The 19,395-nt window shown below is 35.5% G+C and overlaps 2 protein-coding genes across 5 annotated transcripts in view; both read right to left on the bottom strand.

Moving 5' to 3' along the window:
- Positions 1-7,597, bottom strand: part of SLC30A6 (solute carrier family 30 member 6) — a 37,509-nt gene extending 29,912 nt beyond the window's left edge. The window contains exons 1-2 of the mRNA XM_021697459.1: positions 7,551-7,597; positions 2,860-2,946 (exon numbers count right to left, since the gene is read on the bottom strand). Coding sequence (XP_021553134.1) covers positions 2,860-2,946; positions 7,551-7,553 — 90 coding nt within the window. The 5' untranslated portion in view covers positions 7,554-7,597. The remainder of the gene's footprint in view (positions 1-2,859; positions 2,947-7,550) is intronic.
- A 6,787-nt stretch (positions 7,598-14,384) lies between these two features.
- The window catches only part of SPAST (spastin), a 58,487-nt gene continuing 53,476 nt past the window's right edge, over positions 14,385-19,395 (bottom strand). For all 4 annotated transcript variants that reach the window (XM_021697324.1, XM_021697326.1, XM_021697325.1 and 1 more), the window contains one exon: positions 14,385-16,290. In XM_021697324.1, the coding sequence (XP_021552999.1) occupies positions 16,168-16,290 (123 nt within the window). In that variant the 3' untranslated portion in view covers positions 14,385-16,167. The remainder of the gene's footprint in view (positions 16,291-19,395) is intronic.

Below are 19,395 nucleotides of genomic sequence, written 5' to 3'. Positions count from 1 at the left end.
GAGGAATGAGAGAAAGAGAGGGAGAAGAATGACTCCAAGGTTTCTGGCCTGTGCACTGGAAGAACAGAGTGGCCATTTAGTGAGGAAGGGACAGAAAATCAAAGTTCAGGTTTGACCATATGAAATTTGAGATGCCTATTAGATATCCAAGTGGAAATATTGAGAGGGCCATGATATATAGGAATCTAGAAGTAGGGGAGAAGTTATGGATTGAGATATAAATATTGGGTCATCAACATAAGGTACTTAAAGTGTCACCTAGATGTAATGAACATAAACAGCAGAGGCTGGAGCTCTAAGTGCTGGGACACTCCAAAACTTAGAGATCAGAAAGATGAGAGGAAAGTGATGAACAATGGCCAGGTAAGTAGGAGGAAAACCAAGAGTGATATTTCAGAGTCCAAATGAAAAAAGTGCTTTAAGCATTGTCAAATGCTTTTGAAGGTTAAGTAAGATGGGAAATGAGGATGACCATTGATTTTGGCAACACAGAGCTTACCAGTTACTTTGTTAAAGCTGCTCCAGTGGACTGGTGGGGGCTACAGCCAGACTGGTATGTGTTTAATGGAGACAGGGAGAAAAGAAAGTGAACAGAGAGTAAAGACAATTAGTTTAAGTAGTTTTGCTATATGAGGAAGCAGAGAAATGAGGCAGTAGCTGAAAGTGGAAGATGTGGCATGTGCTCATGATGCAGGAAGGAACAACTGTAGGAAGTTTGTCTTTGAGTAGGCAACAAGTAGAAGTTCAGAGAGTTCATTCATAGAAACAGGAGGAAAGGCAGAATGTTGGGAGATGACAGGATGTGGAAGTGTTTTCTGATTACTTCTTTTCCTTCAGTGAAACAGGAAGCAAGATCAACAGGTCAGAGAGAGGATGAAGAAGGTTTTGGAAGTTTGAGGATAGAAGTGAGAGACTATGGCATGAAACAGCTATCTAGAAAAATGGAAAACTGAATGAACTAAAGATATAGTATGGGCAGCACTAATGGCACACTTGATCTTGAATTTAAAGTGAGACCAGTCACCATGGTTTTGTGTTTCTCTCAGGCTACATTCAGTTGCTTGAGTGCAGGTACAGAAGAGCAGGAATGTAGACTTAATGATGTTAAGGATTTGCCAGGGAAGTATCAGAGGAAGAGTGACAGATGAAGGGAGGGCACAGAGGAGTTGAAAACATATGTGAGAAGTCAGTAATGATGGACCAAAGAATCTAAATCGGATAAGTAAGCAAATGAGGATAAGGGAGAAGAAAAATAGTGAAAATATGGCATGTCAATGGATTGGAGATCCTAGTAAGATTGAAGAATTATTGGAATTGGGATAATACAAGGAATGAACTGGAATAACAAGAGATGGTGACTATGAGTGAAATGCTTGAAACTGAGACAATGGGAAAATATAGTTATTATAAATGATAATGTCTGTGGTATGATCACTGGAGTAGACAGCTGGAAGGGATGCAGGACAAGATTATTTGGGGTAAGGAAGTAAGGAACTGAGAAGTAGGGATCTTCCTCATGATCTAAGAAATTACCAAGAACCAAAACAGGAGTAGTAGTAAAGAGAGGTGAAGCTAGGCACATCTTTTAAGATTTAAATTATGATGGAGAGTATCTGCACAACTCAGGTGTTCTTATACTGGTCTTGTTCCTACTACCTATTCTGCGGTATACTGTGCTTCAACAAAGCATATGGTTCAAGAATTTCCTGTTTACGTCTGTAATGTAGTTGCTTTCTACCAACATTATAAAGTTCTATCTATCTGTACTCAAGAGATCATCTTAAATGGACTAGATACACAAGTAGCAGATGAATTTCCTACCCTTGGCTCTTTAACATCCAGGACATGATACTATTTTCAAATACTGAGTTCTTACTATATTCCAAGGTTTTAGCAACAGGAGATACAGTGATAAGAAACAAAGAACAGAAGCCTCTAGTCTAGTATCATAATACATGGCCAATATCATAGGTACACTTATGTTCCACTGAAGCTAGGTTTACTTAAAATTCATCACATATTTATTGGGTGCTTATTTTGTACTTTTATTAAAAAGTGAACAAAACAGACATAGTCACTGTCTTCAGGGAGCTTAGAGTATAATTTAGACAATAATGAGAACAATGAAAACAGAACAATAACTAGGTCTATATTGGTGACCAAAAAAGGTACCAATTATCTTTTTTTTTAAATATAAGCTCTGCGCCCAACATGGGTGGAGCTTGAATTCACGACCTCAAAGCATAACTTATTTTTCCTTCCTGACACTAAAAATGAGAAAACATGGCTTTAAACTGCATCCATTAAATTTGTAAAAAAAAGTAACAAAAGGCAATCATAAAATAATTTTTCTTTAAAACTCGTTAGAATAAAAAACCTTAACCAAAGCCTAGCTTCCTCCCAAGCAAAACAACTGTGTACCAAAGTAACTGATTTTTACATTACAATTTACATTAAATTACAAAGTAATTTAATTTTATATTGAAATTCTGCTTAGCCAGGGGAGGGTGCCTGGCTCACTGTCAGCAGAGCATGTGACTTGATGTTGGCATAATGAGTTTGAGCCCCACATTGGGCATAGATTACTTAAAAAAAAAAACAAAAAACCCCCTGCTTATCCAACATAAAAAAATGAAAACAGTATGGTGTGGAGCACCTGGCTGGCTCAGTTGGTACAGCATGTGACTATTAACCTCAGGACCGTGAATTCAAGCCCCATGTTGGGCGAGAGTTTACTTAAAAACAAAAAGTGTATGGTGGGATCACGAGTAATTTCTATATGCCTTAAAAATTATCTTTTTCAGTGTCATAATGTTGTCTGTACAATGATTAAAATTAGAGTTAATAAAGATAACTTACCCTTCGGTCAGCTGCTACAAGTCTAAATTCCTGTAATAACTTGCCAAAAAAAGATCTTTGCGGTTTTCTAAAGAGATGAATTGTCCCCTTTAAAATGAACAAAAAATAAACAAATCAACATTGAAGCATCTAATCTTTTTCATATCCTGTGATGTGATATAATAGCAACCACTAACATTTACTGAATGCTCAATATGTGGCAAGCAATTATTCTAGACACTTTACAAGTATTTATCTATTTAATTCTCACAATCATTTATGAGATGGAAACAATTTTTAATAAATTGTCCAAGGGCACAATGCTAACAAATGGCTGAGCAGAAATTCAAACCCAGGCATTTTATTTTTTTAAAGATTTTATTTATTTATTTAGTTGAGAGAGAGTGACAGTGAGAGAGCACAAGCTGGGGGAGCGGCAGAGGAAGTGGGAGAAGCAGGCTCCCCGCTGAGCAGGGAGCCGGATGCGGGGCTCAATCCCAGGACCCTGGGATCATGACCCCAGCCAAAGGCAGACGCCCAACCGACTGAGCCACGTAGGTGCCCCCAAACCCACGCATTTTAGCTCCAAACTACACACTTGTATTTTTCAACGGATTTTAGGCAATTTTGAACCAGAAAAGCAAACCATTTGCCAGATAGCTCTACTGGAAATAAAATATTACAATTAACTTAATAAAAGCTTTATATATGAAAAGTTTGGAAAGTACTATTATAGTAAAATCTCTAAGGTTCTCTCTTAGGCATTCAAAGTATCTGACATTCTGGCTAGTCTCTATAGTCCTTGCTAGTACACTGTATGGGACCAGCAGAGAAAGGATGACAGTGGGGTTACCAACAGGAGAAGAAACCTAAGTGGAGACTAGAGAGGAATTTGCCACTCAAGTATAGGAAACCTTAGCATAAAACAGAGTTTAAGCACATATGGGAAATTAGCTTATGATTAAGGCAGTATCCAACATCAGCAGGAGAAAATATGAGTTATCCAATAAATGGTTTTTGGAAAAGGTAACATTGGATCCTTACTATATTTCTAATTTTTTACTATATTAAAATTAAAATATAAAACTATAGAGTACTTGAAGAAATTTATGGATGTACAATTTTATAATCTTGGAGTTGGAGAACACTTTTCATAATAGGATATAAAACCAAGAAGCTGTAAAGGGAAAAATTGATCAATTTTACTAACTTGGGAATATAATACTCAACAACAAACAAAAACAAAGACGATCCTAGAGAGGGAAGATAAACTGGGAAAAAAAGAATTTTAATCGTTATTCCAAAAGCAAAGTATTGTTTCTAGGGGAAAAAAATCTTGCACAATTTTCAGTGGGTCATATATAATAATTTGATTGCTAAGTGCCATGCACTTAATATACTTATTTGGATTTTAATTTTAGCAAAATGCTTCCCTAGATAGTAAGGCCACAATCACCATAACAACCACACAACGTTTCTACCTCACTACCGCCGGCCAATTTGACTTAAACACTGAAATTCCACAGAAAGCAGTGGAACTGGGTGTTAACAGATATCAAATGAGGAAAACTTTCAGATCCAACTCCAGCATAGGTCTGATTTTCCTAATTAGTAGGAACATCTCAGTAGTTATAAAAAAAGGTATATCCCATTTCTTCAAAGCTCAGACATGTCATTAGTTTCATTAGGTTGAGACTCAGAAAAGGCAGAAGATAAAGCTGAGCACTAGAAATCCGGCATTTAAAACCAGAATGTTGATCATTGTTGAGCCCAAGTGATGGCTACATGGGGGCTTATTATATTATATTCTACTTTCCTGTGTTTGAAAATTTCCATAATAAAAAAATTTTAAGTAAAACATACTTTAAAGTATAAAAACAAAGCATTAGAAAAAAGTGTTACTAATTTTGCTATCCAAATAAAGACCAGTGTGTGTGTGTGTAACTCTAAGGCTTTGCTAAGCTAATTCAGCTGAAAAGGAACAATATGCTATTTTCACTTGAGATGCTAATGAATGGTCAGTTAATGAATATACCCCATTCTTAATGAATTATGTGTGGGATATTTGGTCCCAAAGATAAATTCTGCTTAATACTGTTAACCCTGCATATCTTCTAACTTCATCCCACTTTAAATTATTTTACTTTAAGTTTCAGGTTGAGAAAATAAGGTTTCTAAAAGGTAGAAGGCCATTTCTGATGCCATTCTGATATTGGTTAAAAGAAGTAAAAACCCAGAAAAATCCTAATGTTCATGTCACTCTTTCCAAAATTATATTGGCCCTCCATTGCTATCACGATAAACTCCTAATTTTACAACCTGAAATTCAATGCTTTCAAATACTTAGCCTGTTTCTTTCCAGTTTTATCTGGAAAGGGAATCAACTCCAACTAAACTGGTGTAGCCCTCATTTCATGATCATACCACTCTAGAGTGAAAAGGCCAGACTTGTCTAACCCAAGCTCTAAAAGCCCTGTAATACTTAACAAATTACTTGACTTCTGTTTCCTCATGTGAATGAGAGTAATGAATAGCAGATTAAGAGTAATGGAGAAATGGGGTGCTTGGGTGGCTCGGTCAGTTAAGCGCCTGCCTTCGACTCAAGTCATGGTCCCAGGGTTCTGGGATCGAGTCCCACATCGGGCTCCCTGCTAGGTGGGGAGTCTGCTTCTCCCTCTCCCACTCCCCCTGCTTGTGTTCCCTCTCTTGCTGTCTCTTTCTCTGTCAAATAAATAAAATCTTTAAACAAAGAGTAATGGACTAAGGAAGAAAGTACTGTTTCATGGCTGACCTATGTGACACCTTCCTAAATTATACTGTTCTTTATGTCACTTGCTTTTTTTTTTTGTAATTAACCATAGGATGGCCTTTACCTTGTCATCTTGCATTTTAAGTTAGTTTTTTAGTAACTTCACTAAAGACAAGGGCTATATTTCCTTTATGTTTTCTAAGATAGCATTGTGCTTTGCATATAACACCTTAATAAATAAGAGTGACTCGTAAACCCTTTCTTCCCCAAAACTTTTAAAATAAACCTTAAATGCTACTATTTTTCTGTATTACTAATGCTTCAAGCATAAAAATTTAGTGCCATAGTTATTTATTTGGTGTTTTATAAAACAGGTGTTTATTGAAAACCTCCTCTGAGCCAGGAACTGTTACAAGGCTCTGGGTATACCAGAGTGAATACAGAGGTCCTGCTCTCAAAGAGCTTACAGTCTAGGAAGTGAGAAAGACAAGGAAATACACAATTTTAACATAGTCTGGTAAGGGCTACAGATGTTATTGGTAAATAGCACCAAGATATCACAGGAGCACAAAGGAGGCACCTAACAGGATCTTGAGACACAGCAGAAAGGCTCATGAAAGAGACTAGAGGGCATGTAAGGGTTATACTGATAAGGATGAGGGGCAGGAGATGATTGATTCCAGCAGACAGAACAGCATATACAAATTAGGTGCAAAGGCCTAATCCTTAGAGCATCATCTGCAAGCTGTTCACTGTGACTGGAATATGCATGTATGTATGTGAAAAAAGAGGCTATAAAGCTTGACCAAAAAAAAAAGCAGTTGCAGCAGCAGCTTGACAAGATAGCTTTGTATGCCATGCCAAACAGGACCCTATCTTGAGGATTATTGGGGGGGGGGCAGATATTAAGCAAGGGAGCAAGGGAGTGGCATGGTCCAATTTTAGAAATTTAATTCTGGCTACACAGTGGTGAGTATTTTGAAGAAAGTAGCTGGAAGGCTATTTGGTCAGCCCCCCCAAAGTAAACTTTTACCCAATTTCTGTGTGCAAAAGAGGGATTACAGAAGACTTACAAAAGAAAAGGAAGTATGCATAAGACATTTTTCTTGACCAAATCCACTCAAGGAAAAAACTTACTAGAGTGACAATGGCTTAGGCACTGAAACGTGGTCCTTTTCTCATATGTAGGCTATCAATAAAAGATCCATTAATTTCTCTGATAAAATGATACCTCTTTTGACGCTGAAATTACAATCAACTTATCTTTTGATAAAATTCAGAGAGCTATACATTTGATCTCTAGAAGCATAAAGACTAATTTCTCTAAAAAAAAAAAAAAAATTAGGTTAAACATCACATCCCCCAAACCGTAAGGTATACTGGGCTCTACAAACGCAGGAAAAAACGTACAAGATGCTCTACCAACACCTGGACTTTCTCCAGTCACTGGCCTTCTTAAAGTTGCTGCTGTATCAGGCTATCTGGCACTCCATAAAGCCAAGTTGCAGAGTGGGGCGTTCACCTCAATATCCTGCTCATAACCCTCTTTATTAACGCCAACGGTATTGTCACTGGTGTAAGCATTACTAATTACGGTCGCTGTTGCTGTGAACTTGTTTTCAGAGCTTTCGCTGGCTGTAGACGCTGACGCCGGCAAAGACTTTTATTTCTATAAAGTAAATCTCGGCAGGGGAAAGTCATAAGCTCGCTGAACTGAAAGCTCGGGCTGGAGCAGGGCCGGGATCCTGAGGTCTAACCAACTGGGTGAAGGAGAATGAGGGGATCAGAGCTTTGCGGGGAATGCTTCGGACGTCAGCCCCTTCTCCTGCGGAGTGGGGGGAGCCGAGCACGACTCCGAGGACCCCTCCTCTGGGCAGCTGAGGAATGTGAAGGCCGCTTTGGGATGAAAGACGATAAGAGGAATCATCTACGACAGAAACCCTCATTCCCCCAGCCAACTCACCATGATAAGGAGCAGCACAGCTCCCGCCGGAAGACGCTCTGGGAGCTGGTTTTTTCCCTAGAGCGGAAGGGGTGGGGCATCAGAGGCCGATTGGCGGAGAGAGTCGCGGGGGCGGAAGTGCGTGCAAAGTCTCTTGTTCCCGCCTTCTCCCCGGCTGTCATTGCGTTCTATAGAGGGGAAGGCAGAGGCTAGAGTGACCCTACCGAGGCTTATGAGGGGTAGGTGGAGTAGAGAGCTAGAGACCCTGTCAAGGATCGGTTAGGGTTTTTTGTTTTGTTTTGTATTTTTTTAAATGTATATATAATGTATTTTTCATTTAAATTCAGTTAACATATAATGTATTATTGGTTTCAAAGGTAGAGGTCAGTGATTCATTAGTTGTACATGTAGGTTTTTTCCTGCGTTTGTAGTGCTCATTACATCACATGCCCTCCTTAATGTCCATCACCCAGTTACCCCCTCCCCTGCTCCCTTCCCCTACCCAACAGCCCTCAGTTTGTTTTCTTTGATTAAGAGTCTCTTATGGTTTGTCTCCTCTGATTTCATCTTGTTTTTCCCCCTTCCTTCCCCTAGGATCCCGTTTTGTTTCTTAAAATCAGCATATGAGATCATAATTGTCTTTCTCTGATTGACTTATTTTGCTTAGCAGAATACCCTCTAGTTCCATCCACCTTGTTGCAAATGGCACACACACACACACACACACACGCCCCACCTCTTTATCCATTCATCTGCTGATGGACATCTGGGTTCTTTCCATAGTTTGGCTATTGTGGACATTGCTGCTTTAAACATTGGGGTGCAGATGCCCCTTTGGATCACTACATTTGTATCTTTGTGGTAAATACTCAGTAGTGCAATTGCTGGGTGGTAGGGTAGCTCTATTTTCAACTTTTTGAGGAACCTCCATACTGTCTTCCAGAGTGACTACATCAGTTTGCATCCCCACCAGCAGTGTAGGAGGGTTTCCCTTTCTCCACATCCTTGCCAACATCTGTCGTTTTCTGACTTGTTAATTTTAGCCATTCTGTTGTGAGGTGGTATCTCGTTGTGGTATTGATTTGTGTTTGGTTAGGGTTTATTTGTAATGTTAGGAAAATTTCATTTAGTGCTGAAGCGCTTTTACCTATGTTGTGTGATGTAATTTTTTGCAATACTTTGTGAAATAAATAGTATTCCCGTTTGAGGAAGCAAGAAGAGTAAGAAACTTGCCCAGAGACATACAGCTAGTTCTCCACAGAAGCTGAACTTGAACTCAGACCAATTACAGGATACTGTGTTCTGTTTCCTAAAACACTACTTAAATTCTCGTGAAATTAATTTTATTATGGAAGTAATATAGAATACAGGAAATAAAATAATGCGATACAGAATATGCAACACATGTGTGTATCAGGTACTGGTCTCATAAAATTATGTCCCAGTAAGAAGAGACAGAAAACAAATAGGGAGGAAAAAATGTTTAATATATTGATAGTGTCATGTAGAAAATAGAGTTATGCTACAGAGAGTGACTGAGTGGCTAATTTATAGTAGTCCAAGAAAGGTTCTCTAAGGAAATGAAATTTGACTTCTGAATGACAGTCTTTCTGTGAAGATTATTCCAGGCAGGATAAACAATACAAATACCTAAGTCAAAAACAAGCAGAAGTGTTTCAAGGTCTGAAAGAAGGCAGTGTGTCTGGAGCTTTGTGCTTGAGGGGAAGAAATGAAGAGATCTAAATGGTAAATGGGTCAGATCAAGCAGGAATTTCTAATGGAGGGGTAAGGAGACTGGTTTCATTTTGTTTTGTTTTCTAAGTGAGACAGGAAGCCTGTGGAGGGTTTTAACAAGAGAGTGACCTTTACATTGTGGAATGGAGAATGGATTGTAGGTGGATAGTAATAGTGAACATTTACTAAGCAATTAACGTGGTAGGCACCATTTCATGAGTTTAGTATTAGCTCATTTAATCCTATCTGGCATTTGGTATAGGTACTATTATGAGCCCCTGCTTGGAAAATTGTATGCCAAGGTCACATACTTACTTAATGGCAGATCTGGAATTCTGTGTTACAGAACCTAATTCTAAAGCCTTACCTGCTACTGTGTGCTTACTACTCCTGGACAAGATTAGAAGCAGGAAGACAGGTTAGGACATTATTGCCTTATTTACCCAGAGCAAATCATTCATGATTTTTTGAAGTTTCTTTACAGTCTTTTTTTAAACAAAACTGGATTCAAACAGTATATATTGTAGTCTGTCTACTTCATGTAAGGATGTATTCTGACTTTTCCCTGTGTCTTAATTTTCCTAGAATGTTTGTTTTAATGACCTTAAACAATTCAATCACAGGTATGTGCCTTTACATAATTCCTTATTGATGAGTATAACAGGGTTTAGACATAGCAAAAAGAAATCTCTCAAGCTATTTTAAGAAAAAAAAATATACTACAACAACTATAGAGGAGATCAACAATTAAATAGAAGACTTGAACAATACTATATACCTATTAGACCTAACATATCTCTAGAGTATACCATCTAAAAACAGCAGAATACACATTCTTCTCAGGTACATATAAAGCATTTTCCAGGATAGTACATATGTTAGGCCATAAAACAATCTTCAATAAATTTGAAAGGATTAAAATAACAGTATGTTCTCCAAACATACTGGAATGAAATTAGAAATCCATAACTAGAGGAAATTTGAGATTTTCACATCTTGTGGAAATTAAAAAACATAGTCTTTAATAGTGGGTCAAAGAAGAAATCACAAGAGAACTTTGAAAATATATTAAGATGAATGAAAATGAAAACTCAATATACTAAAACTTACTGGATACAGCAAAAGTTGTAGGCAGAAATTTATAGCTATAAATGCCCATATTTTAAAAAGAAGAAAGATCTCAAGTCAATAATCTAACCTTCCATCATAATAGAGAAAGAGCAAACTAAAGCAAGCAAAGTAAGTAATAAAGCTTGGAGAGGAAATAAATGAAGTAGAGAATAGAAAAACAATAGAGAAAAATTCACAAAACCTTTGATCTTTGAAAAGATCAACAAAATTGACAAAGATTTACCTAGACTGACCACATGAAAAAGAAGACTGAAATTACTAAAATCAGGAAAGGAAGAAGGGGACAAGTTACTACTGGTCTTACAGATATAAGGAGGATAATAAGGGAATATTATAAACAATTGTATGCCAACAAAGTAGATAGCATAGGTGAAGTGGACTAATTTCTGTAAAGACAAACTACTGAAACTGACTCAAGAATAAATAGAAAATCTGACTGTTTAACAAAAGATTGAATTTATAATAAAAAATTTTCCACAAAGAAAAGCTCAGGCAAAGATGGCTTTACTGGTGAATTCTACCAAACATTTCAAAATAGGAGGGAAGACTTTCCAATTCATTCTACAAAGAATTACCCTGATGCCAAAATTAGAGAAAGACAAGAAAACTACAGACCAACATCCCATATGAATATAGATGCAAAAAACCTCAACAAAATAGCAAAATGAATCCAATATATAAAAAGAATCATACACCATGAATGTGTGAGAATTATCACAGGAATGAAAAGTTCATTTAACATATGAAAATCAAGCAATGCAATTCACCATATTAATAAAGGAAAAAATCACATGATCATCTCAATAGATGCAGAAAAAGCATTTGACAAATCCAACACCCCCATTTGAAAAACAAAAAACTCAACAAAGTAGGAATAAAACCACAGAAATGGGTTATGTTGAATAATTAGCCCTTTTAGTTTGGAGGTATACTATTTTCTAATTAGATCTAGATCTTTGTGTAAAATCATTAGACTTTTTATTTTGAAAATATTTTTGCCATTAACTTGTTTATTCTTCCAGCTGCTTTTGCTGTTCTTTACCTCTATTATAAAGTCTTGTTCTGTTGTTTTTATTGTATTATTTCTATTTAATGTATAAAGGAACATTCCAAAGGATACAGATGTTAAGTATAAACCTGACAAACCTTCAATTCAATCCAAGCCAGCTCTAAGGTCTAACAGTTGCAAGTTCCATTAGACTGGCAATCAATTGTTGAAAAAGTGATTGGTCAAACTTTGCTTTGGTTATCCTAGGCCTCCATGAGGACATTCCCTGTCTTGTCCATTGACCATTTTGATTAATCCATATTCTGGGGTCAATGATTGTTTGAATGTAATGGCATTTCCCCTCCCTGACTGCTTATAATTTTGTTTTTTTATTTTTTGGCAATGTGATGTATCCAAACATAGTCTTTGTTGTATTTATTCTGCTTGAGCTTCACTGAACTTTTTGGATCTGTAAGTTGATGTCTTTCAACAATTTGAAGAAAACTTTAGGCATTACTGCATCAAATGTTTCTTTTGCCCCATTCTCTTCCTCTCCTTTTGGATTTCAAATCAGAGGTAAATTAGATTGATACTGTCCCACAGGTATCAAACTTTGCTATATTTTTCTTTCTGTCAGCTCTTTCCTCTGCTGTTCAGTTCACGCTGAAGCCCATCCCGTGAAATTTATTTCAGATACTAGATTTCATTTCAAATTCTTTTTTCATTACCAGACTTTCCATTTGGTTTTTAGTATCTATTTCTCCACCAAAAATCCTAATCTGTTCATTTTTTTCCTATTAATTCTTTAATAAGTTTTAAAGCTGATTTAAAATAATTTTGTTAATTCCAACCTGTGAGCAATCTCTGCATTTGCTTCTACATATTTTCTATTGTTTATGGATATAATTTTTCGTTGTACGTTTAGTAATTTTTTTATTGTGTACTGGTGTGGATGTGTTGTGAAAACTCTGGATTCTGTTTTCTTCTAAAAAGTGTGTTTTCTTCTGGCTAGCTGTTAAATTACAGTAGATAATCTTGATGCTGTGAAAGTTTGATTTTAAGCTTTGTTACAGTGAGTTTATCATTTTGCCCATAGTCCTAACTATAGTATGGCCCTTAGGTCTAGGATGCTGTCCTTCCTCCTTATTATGGTCCTTTTTGGGTCTCAATGGAAAATCGAAAGTATTTACTAAACCCCTTTTAGTGGAATTTAAATTTCAAACTCTGTATTCCCCTGGAATACAGTTCCTCTACAGTTCGCTAGATTTCAACTATTGCTTTCTGGTAGGTTCCTTTGAATATTACACTGCACAGGTACAATTTTGGAGTCCACCAAAGATTTGAAAGAAATATTTATAGGCATATCCTGGAGTTTATATCTGAAACTCTAAGATTTCCCTCCTAATTTCCAGCTGTTTTACAAGTCCCAAATGACTCCTCAGCCCAGAACGACAGTTACATTCTGCTTGAAGTCTATTTCTAAGCACATTGCACAAACTGGAAATTGTCCTTGGGGTAAAAGCTAGTTAATGTGGATCTCTTCTAGTACATGATTTTTTACAGTTTCTGCCTGTTTTTGCTTGCTCTCTAGGGTCTTCTAATCTTTGCTTTTTATATTTTGTTCAGTTTATAATTATTGGCAAGAGTTAGTCCAATACAAGCTACTCCTTCACTGCTAGACTGCAACCTCTGAAACCTCAAAAAGTTTCAAATAAAAAAATTAAAGGCAAAATAAAATTTATCATTTATTTCCAATCCATTAGGATAAAAACCCACTTTATGCAGCTGAACCTTTTCATTTTTTTTTTCTGAAGAAAAATACAAAAGACCAGATTAAAATTTGAGACAAGCATTTAAAGTAAATCCTCTGACTCACGAGTCCAAAACCAAACTGTTAATGGTTCATTCTACCAAAACAATTAGTTTTTGTACAAAACATAAAGAATTTTACCCTATAAAGACTGCTGTATATTTAAATTATAATTCTAATACCTGTTTTTCCTCCACTTCTTCCTAAACACAACGCATAGTCAGAGATCTAATAACCTCAATGGGCAGACTGTCTTAGAATTAACTTTTACTGTTAAGATATCTGGGAAAGACAGTACTGACTTCCCTTGGCTCAATGTCCGGTACATCAGTAAGTTTTAATATAGTTTACAAAAAACTATCATATTAACATGAGCACATTAACCTTTCATGTTTAAGCATTATCTTTTAAGAAGTTAATGACAGAGAGCTCAATGCAGAATCCAAAAGGTCACAACCTAAGTCTAATATTCAGAAAGACTCTGCAACTTCTATCTTTATTGAGAAGACCAGACCAATCCCTTTTACCTCCTATTGTATCATTATCTTATTTTCATGGTCATTCTTTGAGGAGGAAAAAAGCCCAGCTTAAACGAAAAATAAAATATAATAAAAAGTTACAGAAAATAGTTCTCTAGCTCTAAGCTCAACTTCAGACTTTGGTCAGAGAAGTAAAATAACTTCTATACTGTATGGAAGGTTATTCATTCACTAATATAATTCTGACTCAGTGTTTATGACAATATTAGCTTGACTTTTCTATCTTTTTTTTTTTTTTAAGATTTTATTTATTTATTTGACAGAGAGAGAGACAGCGAGAGAGGGAACACAAGCGGGGGAGTGGGAGAGAGAGAAGCAGGCTCCCGGCCGAACAGGGAGGCCGATGCGGGGCTCGATCCCAGGACCCTGGGATCATGACCTGAGCTGAAGGCAGACGCCTAACGACTGAGCCACCCAGGCGCCCCGACTTTTCTATCTTTTAACATCCGAAATCTTTGTTATCTAAAAACTATTCCAATAAAAATAGTGAACTACATTACTGCAGAATCATGATAAATTTAAAGATTATATTTTAAAAGTTGACCATGAAGCATAGACCTTTAATATGACTGATCAGTTATTCAAGTATCAACAATGTTAATCCTTTTCTAAATGAAAATACAAAGTGAAATTTTATGAGCTTTATTGAAAATGTTTTAACTTTGGATATTCCCAATTCTTGTCATCATGTATACTGCATCATCTTTCATTATCAGTATTTTATAATTGATGCTTTAATGTTTGAGACCTTAAAAAGATACAACATATGACTGAAAATGGGCATGGTTCTGGCTTAAAATTTTTTTTTCTATTTATCTCAACCCTCATTTCTGTTATCCAGGGAGTTCTAAGGTCATGATTAGAGGAGACATTTAAGTTACAGCTATAAATAGCACATTATCTTAAACCACACATCTTCTATATGTAGGTAAATCTTTAACAGGAACAAGAAGATTAAAATTAAGACGAATGTATGTCTTCATTATAAAATTCCTATATAGATGGGGCAAGTTTTTAATTTTAATGTATTCTCTCAAAACCAAAACCAAAGATATTTTTCCTAAATGAAAAAAATCTGTTACTACTATAAAATTATTCTTTCCGCCCATAACATTTTACATAAAAGCACCAAAGAAAATTTCTGTAAACAAACTTTTAACCAGTAAACTAAGGGCAAATATCCATTTGCCTTTATTACAATATTTAAAAAGCCATGATATGAGTCTCTACTTCCTACAATGACAGTTTTATAATAAAATCCAGGCATACTTATACAAACGAGAAACAATTACTGTACATTTTTGGGGAACAAAAGACAGATTAACAGACTAACTTTTTAGTTAACAAAGTGAGCACAAGAAACCTATAAAATGTATGCAATGTATAAAAATTCAGTAATTTTTTAAAGTTTCATTGAAGGGATTAATAATTATTAAGAATAAAAGACGGTAGATCCACTGGCTTATAATTATCCTGTAAACAGTAAGAAAGCAATAAGCAATAAATTAGAAATGTCTTAGCTCTCAGTTCTTCCCTTCTCTCACACAGAAACCACTTTTACAGCAGTTAAAATTGGCCTTCTTAAATATTAGAATAATTCTAGCAGAAAATAAACTCCATTAGGAATAAATTAACAGTCTACAATAGATTTCTGACAGATATATTAGAAAAAAATACTGCAGGTCACATGAGGATTGATCTACATGTTGTAATGACAGAGTGACTCAAACCTTCTGACAGTCTCTTTTTCTATTTTACTAGATTTGCTTTGTTGCTATCAACAAATTGCTTTCTAAATTGGTAACAAGGTAACAGAAAAATGAAAAGTGAAATGCAGTATTTAATGTGTAGATTTATGAAAAAAAAAAACCTTCAAAATACTTATTCCTATTACTGTTACATAGGAAGAAGTTTCATTTGGCACACTGGACTTGTAAAACAAAAGAAAAAAAAGAAACTCAGAGTGTTTGGCATTCTAATCATCTGTAGTAAAGATAACAGCAGGAAAGGAAAATAGAAAAAATTATTATTTTAAGAAAAGACATCAGAAGACAAACAACCAAAGGCGCTTGTGTCTTCTACCATTCACTGTCTCTGGAATACTTTCATCTGCAACACAATATACAAATTATTATTTACATTATGATTATATTGGTAAAGAAGACCAGAATCAGTTTTGGTTGTGCTCTAACTTACAGTGCCCATCGGGATAACCATGAACAGGCCTTCAACAAAATACTCCATTTGCATTGTATATTTTATTTAAATTTTGTTTTATGGTGCATCTGCTGGGGTGCCCAAGTAAGACTTAATTGTAAGACTCTGAAAAGTCCTGTAAACTTAGGCTCAATTTCTGTAGCTGATAACTATTCAATGAAGATGGTGTGTTTCTCTCTTCGAAAGCAAAATGTTCTGCAGGCTTACAAAGGTCTTTCCTTAAACAGTGGTATCGCCAAAGTCCTTGTTCCAACGTATGTACGCTTCTAAGGTTTGAGGGCTCACGCTGCGTTTTATCTTTTTCAAGGATTCAGTGAAGTCAGATAATCGAATATTTCTCATCTAGATTTTAAAAAAATACATGATAATACAAATGATGAAGACATAAACAGTAGTTAACCCAAAGATGGATTAAAATAATGATGCTATTACTGTTATATATACATGTATTCTTAGAAAATCATGTCTATCATCTTATTTTACATACTATTATATTTAGGCAAGTTCACTATATAAGAAATCTTATCAAAATGCTATACTAATGGGGCACCTGGGTGGCTCAGTTGTTAAGCGTCTGCCTTCGGCTCAGGTCATGATCCCAGGGTCCTGGGATCGAGCCCCACATCGGGCTCCCTGCTCGGCGGGGAGCCTGCTTCTCCCTCTCCCACTCCCCCTGCTTGTGTTCCCTCTCTCATTGTCTCTCTCTGTCAAATAAATAAATAAAATCTTAAAAAAAAAAACAAAAAACCCAAAATGCTATACTAATATACTTTTATTATATATGTTTTATTTCTTAGGTATTAACATTTTAAATCATAATATTTTTCCCATTATAAAAACAGAAAACACTCATTATAGAAAATTTGACAAAATAGAGACAAGCAGAAAAAAGAATCACAATTCCATCATTCAGAATTCTCAGGTCTCATGCACCACAAGCAAACTCTAGCTAAATTCATGCTGGGTTTATTAGAAAGGAAGATAGTTTACAAGAAGCACACGAGACTTTTAAGGAAATAATGCCTTTTACAGCATGTAGGATGCTTGTCTCTGAAATTTTCTAATATTAATATTACTTATAATGCATTTTATATAATTTGGTCTCATTTTTTTACTTTTTTTTTTTTTTTAAAGATTTTATTTATTTATTTGACAGAGAGAGACACAGCAACAGAGGGAACACAAGCAGGGGGAGTGGGAGAGGGAGAAGCAGGCTCCCGGCAGAGCAGGGAGCCCGATGTGGGACTTGATCCCAGGACCCTGGGATCATGACCTGAGCTGAAGGCAGTTGCTCAACCAAATTTTTTGACCTTTTAAAAAGATTTTGAGAGAGAGAGACAGCACAAGCTGGGGGTGGGGCAAAGGGATAGAGAGAAGCAGGCTCCCTACTGAGCAGGAACCCTAACCCTAACCCAGGATCCCGAGATCATGACATAAGCCCAAGGCAGACACCTAACCGACTGAGCCACCCAGATGCCCCTCATTTTCTGACCTTTTTAATTGGCTATGAGAATGTAGAATAAAACAATGCTGAGTCAACATGTATCTATAATTACCTGAAGATTTTTAAAACTCAAAAGGAGCTTGGCACAAAATGAACAGTTTTAAAAATTACCACTAATATATACATGTGCATTCTGCCCAAAAATAAGTTAAAGAATTTTGAGACAAAACCTCAACTGATATTCATATATACTCTTCTTTTTATTACTCTTATAAAACCCAATCTAACTATTTCACACTCTCTGATATCCTGATGAGCACAGATTGAGAAAATCACCCACACTGTAGCCTAATCTTAGTCAAAAAGGAAAAGGATATATTGTTACCACATAATCATCATATGAGGCCTACATGTTTTTTTATTTAACTATAAAACACACACTGGCTCTTCCTAAAGCCCAAAGAGTAGAAGCATAATGAATGTAATGTATTACCTATGATATTCTTGAATAAAATTTGTTATAGAAATTCAGGTCTTAAAAGCTTTTGATGAAATTTCAATTGAACTGTATAGAAGGGTATACATAAATACATGAAATTTATATATGATATTTTGAAGTTAGTAAGAGATGAATGTATACAGTAGGAAAAAGCAACTGGTAGCTAATTTGAGAAAGAGAAAAATAAGCAGCAAAGATATCTTTTCAAAACAAACTAATGAAATATTAAAGTTAAAGTTAAGATGGATACAAACTGTGTGCTTTGTTTTTTATTTTTATTTTTAAGTAGGCTCTGTGCCCAACCTGGGGTTTGAACTCACAACCCTGGGATTAAGAGTCACATACATGCTCTACTGACTGAGCCAGCCAGACACCCCAAACTTTTTTAAAAACAAAGTACATTATACCCTGAATTTACAGGCAACAATTTCTAGCACTACCTTTTAAAAACACAGAATTCCAATACAATTATTTGAGTTTCTATTCTCATAAAATATTCTTTATATACCTTTATATTCCATAAAAGTCAAATTGGGTTGATCTCACCTAAAAGTGTGTATATATACCAGTGCCTGACAACACACTTAGTTATTAAAGTTGTACTGAATAATGATTAAAAAAATTCTGGTATACAATTTTAGAAACCAATGTTTGTATTTTCCTCTCCTCTCATAAATGCAATGCAACTGATAAAACAGATTTCCTTAATCTCTATAATAAAATGCCATTATTATTATTATTTATGTATTTTAAAATTATTCTATGGACACTGACATAGTATCCACTATTGCCAGACTCATTTTTAAGCATTTTATAAATATTAACTCATTAGTCCAGGACTAACAGCTAAAAGTACTACCAAATTATTAATACTAAAACTATTAGATTAAAAATAAATAAACTAGATAAAAGAATACAGTAGAACCAAAACTTGTAACAATGTAACCTAATACATAATTAGTAGGATGGTCACAAATGGTACCAGTAATGTTATTTCTTGTAATTCATTCAATAGTTTTAATAAGTTTTAATTTTAGTGTTCCTCTCTAAATTTTAGGATTTATTAAAATAAGGTTCTTACTGGGGCGCCTGGGTGGCTCAGTTGGTTAAGCGACTGCCTTCAGCTCAGGTCATGATCCTGGAGTCCCGGGATCGAGTCCCATATCGGGCTCCCTGCTCGGCAGGGAGTCTGCTTCTCCCTCTGACCCTCCCCCTCTCATGCTCTCTCTCTCTCTCTCAAATAAATAAATAAAATCTTAAAAAAAAAAAATAAGGTTCTTACTTATACATTTTAAAAATAGTGGATAAAATTATATTTTTAGGTGTGGGATTAGAATTCAAGTAGATTTTATACTGAAATATTGAAATAAATATACTCTATCAGAATGAATTAATGATATTTTAAAAATATGTATATTTTTCAGGCTCTTGTCATTGGAGTAGGCTAATTTAACACCAGTACTAATAAAAAACAATGTAGTATAAGTTTCTTTTTTTTTTTTTT

The sequence above is a fragment of the Neomonachus schauinslandi genome, chromosome 10 (assembly GCF_002201575.2).
Source record: "Neomonachus schauinslandi chromosome 10, ASM220157v2, whole genome shotgun sequence".
NCBI classification, from domain to species: Eukaryota; Metazoa; Chordata; class Mammalia; order Carnivora; family Phocidae; genus Neomonachus; species Neomonachus schauinslandi.
This window is presented reverse-complemented; position numbering and strand designations above follow the sequence as displayed.